General features: G+C 38.3%; 1 protein-coding gene across 1 annotated transcript; it reads right to left on the bottom strand.

Annotated features, from left to right (window-relative positions):
• Positions 1–5,981: 5,981 nt before the first annotated feature.
• LOC138953419 (ras-related protein Rab-4B) lies at positions 5,982–12,081 on the bottom strand. The gene is made up of 7 exons (XM_070325228.1): positions 11,983–12,081; positions 11,174–11,254; positions 9,862–9,976; positions 9,297–9,359; positions 8,870–9,024; positions 7,535–7,630; positions 5,982–7,265 (listed from the first exon to the last, which is right to left on the bottom strand). The coding sequence occupies exons 1-7, from the start codon at positions 11,996–11,998 to the stop codon at positions 7,156–7,158; spliced, it is 636 nt and encodes a 211-aa protein (XP_070181329.1). The 5' UTR covers positions 11,999–12,081; the 3' UTR covers positions 5,982–7,155.
• Positions 12,082–12,223: the final 142 nt, after the last annotated feature.

Below are 12,223 nucleotides of genomic sequence, written 5' to 3'. Positions count from 1 at the left end.
AGCACCGCCCTGATATGGCCCTTCGTGGTCGGCTGGGAGTTAAGCAAACAAACAAACAAAGCTATTGCAAGTGTATTCTATAAGGTTAGAACTGCTTTTTTCGTGAGAAGTTTTTCTGTAAACCATTTGAGGCAGACTGGGCCTTTAAGCTTTTGTTTATCAGATCATGTTGGCTTTAAAGAGCATTCTTGAGTCCCCAGAGCCAGGCATTACCCATCGCAGAATCATAAGTAGTTTTCGGAGAAAATTAGCTATCCCTCTGTAGAACAAATAATCTGAAAAGCCATTGGCTTTCCCTCCCACACATAGAAGTTAGAACATATATCTCACCACATTCATACCAAAGTGATCAGATAATAATAATCACAGCCATTTATTTCAAATCATTTCACAGGCAAATAAAATGGCAGCCACTAAGATGTCCCTCACCACAAGTAAGACTACAGACGATGAATAGAACATAAAGGATGAAATTGCATTTATTTTCTGTACAAAACATACAAGCAAACAAATTCTTTGTTCATGCACAGCTTGACCTTTTCTGTACATCCTGAAACAGAACAAGCACAAGTAACACAAACCGCAACAGATCTGTATGTGAGAGTTCTCCGCATCCTTAGTGCAATACATGAAATGAGTATCTACAGTGGCACTGGCCGTACATGTATTACATTTACATTCATGTGTGGTTATTGTCTAGCCAGTATTGGTAAGTAGTCTGATATGCCGACAATCCCACTAGTGATATCCTGAATATCCAGTCGTCTTACAATTGCTGTTGTCGAGCGCTTTCCAACAAAGCCAGTTGTGAGAACCCATTATCACTTTTGTCATTCTTTCTTTCTTTATTTGGTGTTTAACGTCGTTTTCAACCACGAAGGTTATATCTTTCTTTCTTTATTTGGTGTTTAACGTCGTTTTCAACCACGAAGGTTATATCGCGACAGGGAAAGGGGGGAGATGGGAGAAGGTTATATCGCGAAGGGGAAAGGGGGGAGATGGGATAGACCCACTTGTCAATTGTTTCTTGTTCACAAAAGCACTAATCAAAAATTTGCTCCAGGGGCTTGCAACGTAGTACAATATATTACCTTACTGGGAGAATGCAAGTTTCCAGTACAAAGGACTTGACATTTCTTACATACTGCTTGACTAAAATTGACTATATTCTATACAAGAAACACTTAACAAGGGTAAAAGGAGAAACAGAATCTGTTAGTCGCCTCTTACGACATGCTGGGGATCATCGGGTAAATTCTTTCTCGTCCCAACCAATATGGGACTCCCCCTAACCCGCGGGGGGTACTTTTGTCATTGGCATGGCAGACGTTGTTATAAATAGATGTACATGTCCGCATAACAAGTGCACAATCCCATGGAGACAAGATGAAATTACCCATACTGTCACAATAAATTGTTTACACTAACACCGAAATGGAAAAAAAGTGGACCAAAAAAAGAGTAGAAGGATATTACATAACAAATGATCAACTCCATACCTTTCTGACTAAAGTTGCTACAACAAAAAGTCTAGTATTAATGATAGAAATTCACAAGTAGAAGGAAATCTCACAATGAATGATCAACTCCATACCTTTCTGATTTAACTAATGCTATAACAAAAAGTCTAGTATTAATGATAAAAATTCGCAAGTAGAAGGAAATCTCACAATGAATGATCAGCTCCATACCTTTCTGATTTAACTAATGCTATAACAAAAAGTCTAGTATTAATGATAAAAATTCACAAGTAGAAGGAAATCTCACAATGAATGATCAACTCCATACCTTTCTGATTAAACTTGCTACAACAAAAAGTCTAGTATTAATGATAACAATGCACAAGTAGAAGGAAATCTCACAATGAATGATCAACTCCATACCTTTCTGATTTGACCTCATTCAACAAAAAAGTGTAGCATTAATGATTCACCAGGTCTGCAACTAAAATCAGGGATGAAAGTTCTCTCCCCGAAATAAGGGTTTCCTGATTTAAGAAATTATTTTGCAATTAAAACCAGGGATGAAAGTTCTCAACCGGAAATAAGGGTTTCCTGATTTGAGAAACTATTTCAAAAATGTAGCATTAATCATTTAATGATTCACCAGGTCCGCATCTAAAAGCAGGGATGAAAGTTCTCACCCTGAAATGAGCATGTCCTGATGTGAGAAATTATTTCCTGACGTTTGTCCTAATCTTCAAACCATTCAGGGTGACAAATCAGAGAGCAACATTTCAAAAAGTCAGAATGACTAATAGTGTCCAGATTTTTTTTCCTGATTTTGAACATCATTCACTTTCACCCCTGAATGACTGTTAGGGACATGTAAGCTTTTTATCAGAGGATTCTTAACAGGTTTGCACTACATGTACTACCATGTGGAGAAATCGATGGACATTGTGCAGGGCCAGCAAGATGAACAGGTTTCTAAAGATACACAGGATTATACAGTTGTCATAGTTAAGCAAAATATAATTTTTTGTCATGATTCCTTAACGGAGATGAAGGAATAAGTGGTTGACAACAACAGATATGAAAGTAAAAGGAACTCATAATAATTAATAATTCAGCAACATCTAACACTCAAATTCATATTTATAACGGGACATCCTCCTGTGCAACACTGCCTGGCCTTGCTCATAAATATGAATGAAACTGTATAATATATTACATGTATGGCCACTTGTTACTTTTTTACCCCAAGGATATATACTTGGTCATTTGGTTTCATCACAGTCATCAGTTTATTCTAGCAAGTATATACACCCTGTGTCTGATGTGTCTGAAAACACCTCCGCAGTGAAGTTAAAGAGGGAAAATGTTCTCAGCTTGCGCGGCAGCAAGCAGGATGTCTCTAGACTGTATACTGTGCTTGCAACCTTCTGCATGTGGTTTTAGACAAAAGGACTTTTCCGATTGCAAATAGCAACTGCCAGCACACAGATTATCTGATAAATGTTGTATGCAGCCTTTACGTACAGGAAATGTATCGCAAAAATGTGTCCCTACAAATTAGGCCACCTTGGCATGTATGCTAGAGTAATCACAGACTTCCCTCTGATTTGGTGAAGCTAGAGACCATTTTTGTCAACAGGTAAGAACCAAATTCTGATGGCTCCATTATAGCCTTCACTACACAGTACAAGACTGAAATTAGAGATGGCGGATGTCAAGGACAGACAAGTCCATTGCCATACACACTCAGAGGTGCAAGACTGAGTTAGCAATGCATTTGGTATCTGTTCAGGAGGAGAGGTACTTACTCTAATGTGAGTGGTATAAGTTGCTACAAGAAAGTATAGGGACAGTATAGACTGCCATTAATTTTCTGAAGAACAGTGGTCCCTGAAATGTCAGACATCTCTGATAAGAGGACATCTCCTTAGAAAAGGACACTCCATGTTGTATGTTAATTAAATTAAATATAGAATTCCTCTCATAAAAGGCCACCTACACTGTAGGGACTTTTTTTTTTTTACTAGTCCCAAGTATGTCCTTTCACCCCAGGTTCCACTGTAATAAAACTCATTAGCTCAAGTCGTATCCAGTAGCTGTATAAACAAGAAGAGCAAACGCTCGATCGAGTCACTTTCGCAGTTCTGAATATTATATGAGGCATCAGATGGACAGGAAGAAATTGCTATTCACAACACAATGAGTCACGTTCACATAAAATTTGAGCCCGGTCACTTTTATAGTTTCCGAGAAAAGCCCAACGTTAAGTTGTGTGTTGCTGAACAGAAAAGGCTAGTTATCTCCCTTGTTTTTCTGATAACGTTCGTAAAAGGCTACAGATGTAAATACTTTGATGTAAAGAATAATCCTACAAAGTTTCAATCACATCCGATGAACTTTGTCAAAGATATAAAATGTCTAATTTTTCCTTTGACGCTGACCTGTGACCTTGAAAAAGGTCAAAGGTCAACGAAACCATCGTTAACGTGTAGAGGTCATTGGAGGTCACGACTAAACAAAATATGAGCCCGATCGCTTTGATAGTTTCCGAGAAAAGTCCAACGTTAAGGTGGTGTCTACGGACGGACGGCCGGCCGGACAGACTAACACTGACCGATTACATAGTCACTTTTTCTCAAGTGACTCAAAAAAATTGCACAACAAAAGTTCAAGGTACCGATCAAGATACTGCGCAGGCTCTGAGCACTAACCTTTATTTTTTTCTTTACAATACAATCTATATTTCTTATTCCATATTTATGAGCAAGAGCAATATTTATGCACAAACATCATGCCAGGAGACAGTAATCAGTGAATTTGAGCAGTAAGTGTTTTGAGTGCACTTCCTTCGACTATTCGACTCCACATTGACAATAAATAAAGCTGGTGTTCATTTTACAAGCACAGATTTCATTCAAGCATAGCAATAAACTTGTTTGCATCTTGGAGATCAATCAAGGCATCCAAGGCCATAACGAACCATGCAGACATAGCGTTTACCTGTCTGTATCCGCTACATACCTTTCATTTCAGTGAAGTATTCTTTGACATATTCTTTCATCACGACAACAAGCAGATGAATCTATTCACTGTCTGCGTTCCAAAAACTAATTGCAGATCCCCCGTATTGCTTAGTACTCTTTGAGCCATTTACTGTTAATACACAAAGAAATCTGAACCACTTCACACCTCATTTGTACTGACTGCAAAAGGCTAGTTTTAAATCTTTGATTCTGAACTCAGTGAAAATAGACGTTAAAGCTTATTAAGATACAGAGGATGTTCTTCACCGTGTAGTTACATTTTCACGTTAAAAATTTTTCAACAGAAATAAGACCAACAGCACCCTCGTAAAATGATACTCTATATTAGTATTCTTGTACAAATACTGACAAATTCTCTTAACATGATCGAATCATAAAAGATATGCCTTCTGACTCTTCGTTCTTAAAAACTTATCATCTGGTGAGCACACAATATAACATGTTTGGTTCCACAATAACACAATAAACCATCCATACAACACACAAGTTAAAGTGGCATCTTCATTACTAAATATGTGCAAAATACTTTTGATGTGTATTGAAGGATGACATTATTGGAAAACAAGGAGAAATTAATCTAATCAAATGAGCAATGGACAAGTTTAACACTAACCAATCTACCATAATGTAATATAACTTATAAGTTATTCTAATACAACAAGACCTGCTTTTTGATTTAAGAAATAAAGGACAAGATATGCTCTGATAGCAATCTGTATCATGAAAACTACTCAACACATCTGTACACAACCAATATTAAATACGACCTCCTGGTGATTTTGCACAACACATACTTGAAATGTTATAAGCAGGCACATGAGAGCTACCAATTAGCAACCACACAAACTTGCATATCTGCAGAGAGTAATGCAAATCAACACAAATCCAATGCACACACCATTTACCATAACATACGCACACAAACAACTCACTTTCACACACATATACTGTCTTTTACTTACACAGACACCCACCTATGCACCAACACAATGGTAAAATGGACAAAATCTCAGAACAACAGATCTAGGTTAGTGCGAATGAATACAGAGTACCATGTGAAATCAGGAATTAACACACACACACACACACACACAGCACAGTCAACTCTTCTTAGCCTTAAAACCTTGAATAAGCAATAAAATATATACAGTTCAGATAAGTTTGTTATTTATGTTTACATTTAAATGATCAGAATTTACTATTTCTTTTGCTATTCTCATTTTACTTTTCTACGGGGAGGGGGGAGGGGAGGGTTAAACCTCTAGCATAATTTCCTATTCCTGCTATTCTAGCTCTTGTTGATTTTTACACCGTACAATTTTGTGAAACATTTGTGCACATGCATTTTCTTTGATTGACAAAGATATTTATCACATAAAAATCAGAACTCTTCTCTTTACACTGCACTACAAAGCTTCCCCTGCATGAAGGTGCAAGGAAAACAAATCACACAAACAAGTTAATAAATTACTGAAACGCGTAGATGAACTTTGCCTTTATTTAAACAATCCATTCATGTATCTTTTGTATGTGGTCTAACAATCTTGGACAATAGAGAAATTTAGATGTAACCACGACGGGTACCTTTACGTGTATCTGCTATGACGTCTCACGTTCTGGAAACTTGGTCCAGATTTTTCACTGGATCTGAACAACGCGAAGCAGACGATCTAATCACAGACAGTGACTTTCATGAAAGAAAGCCTGTCCAAACTTATATCTGATATTCTTCACTGCTGTGGTTTGTGTATACGTGACACGCATGTTCTTGAACGCAACGTAGAATTACTATTATTTGGAAAATTGCACGATTCCCTCTTACGAAATCGTGTGCTAACAAATCCACTAGCGTTTAAGCTGTATTTCCTAAAAATAACACATTGAAAACCGCTAATGTTTACCTACGTCTGTTAATGTTAGTTTGCTATGCTGAAATTGTACAGACGGAGAAAACTGAGAATCAACACATTAGTCTTCAGCAAGACCATTCTTCGGAATCCCTATTACATGTGGTGTTGGCTAGCACGACATGTAGAACTTGGAAAACGTGTGACGCAAGAGCTTGATTTGATGACATTACATGTAGAGGAAATGTCATAGCTACATGTACAGGTTCCTGTCTTGGCTACACGCCGTGGGATGTAAATCTCTGAAATATCTCATCTGTTGCACCACAAAAGGGAGACATCAAAGACCAATTGAGAACAAAAATTGGGTCAATAACTGACCAAAAGCTTTTATTTGAAAGAGTAATACATTTTGTTTACTTTTCTCATTCAGTCACACACACACACACACTCACACCCAAGCAAGAATAGCACGCATGCACCCACACCAGTTCCAAGAAACCGACTACTGTGAGATAACTTTTAACACAGCTTTCTGCATTCTGTTCAGTTGCACGCAAAAATTTTACTCTTAGATCAAAATGGGAATATTTCATTATTTATACCAGAAACGTCAAAAGAGCTGAATTATCACTACTCTTTGTAGTCTTTTTACTTGTTCCACACACTTTTTTCCTGCATACAAACATGTGCGTGTGTTTTTTTCTCAACAACTGCAGATCAAAATGCACTTGAAAGAAAGACATTTCCTACCGATGAGCTTCAGTGCACTTTTTTTGTATCGAGTCCACCTGAAATGGTTATAGTTCAGCATGCACAGTCCGGTCGTTTCGTTGTCGCCTGTTGTCTCTGCAGTCGCCTTAGGGATGCGTCTCCATACTGTATCCCAGAACCCATACGCTCAGGATCAAGTTCACCTGGAACAGAATGTGAAATCTGACGTCAATATGGTCCACAGCAGCAATAATAGAAAAGAACTAAGCAATAGACCAAACGAGACACACAATTTGAATGAATAACTGAAATGCATACCATTGAAGATGAGCCAGAGAATGCATTTGAATGGTGTACAGCCTTAAAAAAAAATAGTGGGAAATTATGGAACATTTGGTGTGCTTTTTTCCCAACTGCATTTATCAAATCTTCTTTTTTTAACCATGCTGGAACATAAGGAAAAAGTTCTTACCCGATTCAATCTTTACCAAAATGGATCGTGCACACTTCAGGAAGGTCTCTTCAACATTTTCTCCAGTCAGTGCACTTGTTTCGAGGAAAATCAAGTCTGAAATCCACATTAACAAGTCGAATTAAGCAATCTCAAAAGATTTAGTCAATCTGTCGGCCTGAAACTAAAAGATTAACACTGATAACCAGTTATCACCAATACTTGCTCGTTTTCACAAAGCTTGCGAACATAGTACCCAATTTGCATTATAAACCGTTAATCTTTCATTCTGAGCACATTTTTTACAGTAAAAACAACATATACTGTAAATATTTGTGGATTCAGGAAATGATAACAAAAACAGTGCAATTATTTAGGAATCTATTTCTGAAATTTTAATTTGCACACATGCACACACCATACCTGTCAACCCATACGGTTTTCCTGTATTTTGTACGGGATTTATCCAAATTTAGGTGTGTACGGTCTACAAGGCCTAGCTGTACGGGCAAACCAAAGTTTAGGGCAAAACTCTCTTTAACTTGTCATTGCTGTGATCTTGACAACAATAACAGTTTACACATGCAAATGAAGATTAACACACATACTCAGGCATGACATTTGACTCAGATACACACACGGGTTGCAAAAAGTGGAACAAACTTACTAGTAACTTGTTTCTCTTTTAATTCAATCTATGATTCAACCATCATTTGAGAATTTAACCCCAGAAATGATGAATTGAGAGATTATGCAAATGAGGACTAAAAATAGACCTGACAGTGCCTATGCCATTTTCCAAACCTTCTTCCTTTTAACCTGAGTGAGCCGTTTTGAACATTACTAAATGGAAACAATTTTTTCATTTAAATTCAAGTTTTGAGTCCGTTATTATTGATAATTTACCTCAAGACAAGGGAGGCAACTGTGTTATTTTTTGTGTTATTTGTCAGAAATTTTGTAAGCATGGTTATTTTCCATTCTGTAGTATGAACATTCCTTCCGGGGGTAAACAGCTGGTTTTTGTCCTTTAAAAAAAAATGTTACTGTTTGTAAGGGATTGTTACCTTGAATACAGTTTCAAGTCATATTAATACAGGTTGGCAGGTCAGACACACATTCACTCACCATCACCCTTGGCTCGATTCCCAATCTACATTATTTGAATAAGGTCAACTCTTGATTAAATGTAAAAATGTACAGTAAGCTGAGCTGAAAATATGTGCGTACTTGTGCAGGCATCTGTCTCCTTGTGTGCGTGGACACAAGCATGCATGTGTTGTATGCATGGGTCAAATATAAAGTCATGCAGATGTGGGCAAATAAGCAAAACAGCAGTGAGTTCTACATCCTCACCATTTTCTTGTGCAAAGCGGCTGGCCTCCAGAAACGTGACTTCTCGTTCCGCCTCCAGATCTTTCTTGTTCCCCACTAGAGTGATCACAATGTTCGGGCTTGCAAGTGTCCTGGCATCCGTCAACCAGTTGGTAAGAGCATTGTATGTCTCTCGGCTGAAACAAACAAACCAAAATCCATGAACACATATTCAAAGAATAATATAAATTGTAAAGTCTCCTCTGCAGAAACGGACATGGCATTTCAGCTTATACATTTTAGTGGTTCAGAGCATCTTTTTTTCCGTCTTCGATAACTTTAATTGTGAAAAAAACTCCTGCCATTTTGGGAAATATAACAAACATGCTACATGTGAAAAGGAGATTAGATCTCCTATACTGTGCATAATTTGTGTACATCTAAAGTCTGACAATCATTCTTGAAGTACCTTGTGATGTCATACACCAGCAAAGCACCAGCAGCCCCACGGTAATAACTGCGTGTCACAGATCTGGAAAAAAATACCACACACAAACATATAAAGTTGAACCTGCCCTTGCGAACACTTCTCTAAAGTGACCACTTGCCGACTACAACCACTTAGAAGGATCCCAGATGAGTTTTGTTTTAATATAATACATGTACACCTTTCAATAGAGACTACATGTCTTTAACGGCCACTTTTGGTCTGCCCTTTGATTGGTCTTCAAATAGACAGGTTCTGCTGTACATCATTGTTCTTGTCATCTCTAACAAACCACTACTTTGTGCTAGCATTTATGCAGCATAGATGTTCTAATCCTTCCATTAGTCTAGAAAATGAAGGGTACATCTGATAGATTAAAACTCTATGGAAATGAACGTTGCAAGGAAGTCATGGTAGGGAGAAAATAAGGACTAAAGGAAACATAATGCAACTAAAACAAAATAAGGAGTCATTTGAAATAATTTTCTACATAAGATTAAGATGTGCACAAGATTTTGCTTGAGTAGACGAGAGCTTGAAAGTCTACCTGAATCTCTCCTGGCCAGCAGTGTCCCAGATTTGCAGTTTAACAGCTTTCCCACCGACATTGACCACCTTGCTTCCGAATTCTACACCAATTGTGTGATTGGAGTCTGCTTTAACTGGAAAGAAAAAAGAAAACAGTTATTAACCCACAGTACATGTAGGTGCATGACGCACGAAGAGATAAAACTAAGTATACAAGAAATACACAGCCGAATAAGTAATAACTCATCTTGTCTTGACTATTTCAATTTATTATCACAACAATAAGTCACATTAACTACTCATATCAAACACTCTGGGTCATCTAAACGTGAAAGGAGGTAGTGCAGCTTAACCTTGAATGTGTCCATGTCAGAATGTATCCTTCCTCTTTAAGTGACATATTTGCACACATTTTGCTGCTAATCATGTAAAAACAAACATATATATAATGCATTTTCAAGTTAACCATTATCAGGCATGAGCAAGTTCCAAAATGTTCACCCGCCTTGTGGGCTAGTGAATTTCAAAATTGACTAGCCCAAACACAAATTCACTCGCCCACAAGAATGAGTTACCAAAGAACAAAACGATTCCATCCATTCAAACGTGATGAAAGGTGAGCAGGTCTTTTGCAAGCGCCTGTACCGATTGGATCAGTTGAGCGACACGAGCACGCTGGTCTTGCGTTAGCTGGTGCATAGCGTGTCCGCACGGTGTCTTCAACCTGTTTGTTTGAGTTTACCCATTTTTTTGTGTTTTGTTGGTGAGACTTTGATGTTTCGTGTGCACGTATGTCTTCTAGCTTAAATTTGTCAGTACCAACAACGAATGGCCCCCTGGCCTTCTCTCCTTCTCAGAAACGGCATGCTTTTTGCAAGCAGTACACAATATGATGTTTTTTTCTCGATCATAGTTTAGCCAGTCTCTCTGCTCACTAGTCAGATTCTGTCCAGTCTGCCTGAAAGGAACGCTTCCTCTGTCCGGAGTCATACTTTTTCAGTCTTTCGGACTCCGTTCCCTCTGGTTTGGCTTTTTTCTTTGGGGGCTGGCAGTTGTCTAGATACTACAGAGAATTTCCCGATCAGCTTGAACTGGAGCTCCGATTACATCTAATTTTAGCAGTCGTAGACAACAACGCGCTTCACAACAGACAATCGTCGCTCGGAAAATGATAATACATGTGTACCACAGACCCAAAATGTTCACTCGCCAAGTGGGCGATCAATATAAGACTTTCTACTCGCCCACACTCATTTCTGGTCGCCTGTGGCGAGTGGGCGACCGATCTTGCTCATGCCTGATTATACTTAACTATATTCATGTTTACTCACATTTGCTTTCTATAAACTGATGCAGAATGCAGGATTTTCCTGCTCCAGCACTTCCGATCACCAGGAACTTGAACAAGAAGTCTGTAACAATTAAGTTATACATGTATGTATCATTAGTGTGAACTCATTGTCAGTGCATTAACAAAGTGCAAAGCTGCTGTTAAAACATACATGATCAACCATAATGGTGAAAACAATGAGAACAAATTCAGCCGCTTGACGAAATGATTGCCCAAATGAAACACACACACAGTGTATGCACACACACACCCAGTGACCCACACCGTGTTTTTAGGGCGGCAGTTTTCCACCTTGTTTGTTTGCTGAAGGGTGTACATTCTAAATCTAACCTAGTTTTGATACATCCAGAACCTTTCTGGTTGTATACATTCACTAACAGAAAGATGCATAAACATGTCGTTCACTGCGCAATACAAACATCAAAACACATCAAATACGAGAAAAAAAATTAAAACAGACGTCACGGAGAGCTCTAACTTCCATTGCCGGGGATATCATTTCCCTGTATACTCTCGCGTGTAGTCCACCGTCTACCACACAAGCCTATTCATGATCTTCCATACTGGGTAAACTACATGCATAATACACAAACAATAACAAGGGAAAATGTGCGTAGACCAATCGAACGGTTACTGACTAAACACAGTGCCAGAGGCGAGATCCGTGAACTTCACATGGAACTGGAAGTACTGGAAACCGACATTGTGCAAGGCATTACACAACAGCAACAATTGTTCACTGCCAGTAATGCCGCAAAGGCCAATACAGTATATAAAACGAATGCTGACCGTATGTTTCTGACATGTTGAATAGGTCTAATTCCAGAACTGACGACCACACTTCCGTCTACTGCTGGAATAGTAATGGCAGTCAGCTGTATATATAATCTCTAACCAAAACAATTATGACATTCACTTAGTGAAAATGTTTGTGCAAATATGCTTGTACAGTTCGGCATTCAAACTTTTAATACGGTATATCTTTGGAGCTAAAGTTCATGTGTACCGTAGAAGTTATTGTCATGCTTCC

The sequence above is a fragment of the Littorina saxatilis genome, linkage group LG17 (assembly GCF_037325665.1).
Source record: "Littorina saxatilis isolate snail1 linkage group LG17, US_GU_Lsax_2.0, whole genome shotgun sequence".
NCBI lineage: Eukaryota > Metazoa > Mollusca > Gastropoda > Littorinimorpha > Littorinidae > Littorina > Littorina saxatilis.
Note: the sequence above shows the minus strand (reverse complement) of the source record. Positions and strands in the feature narration are given on the sequence as shown.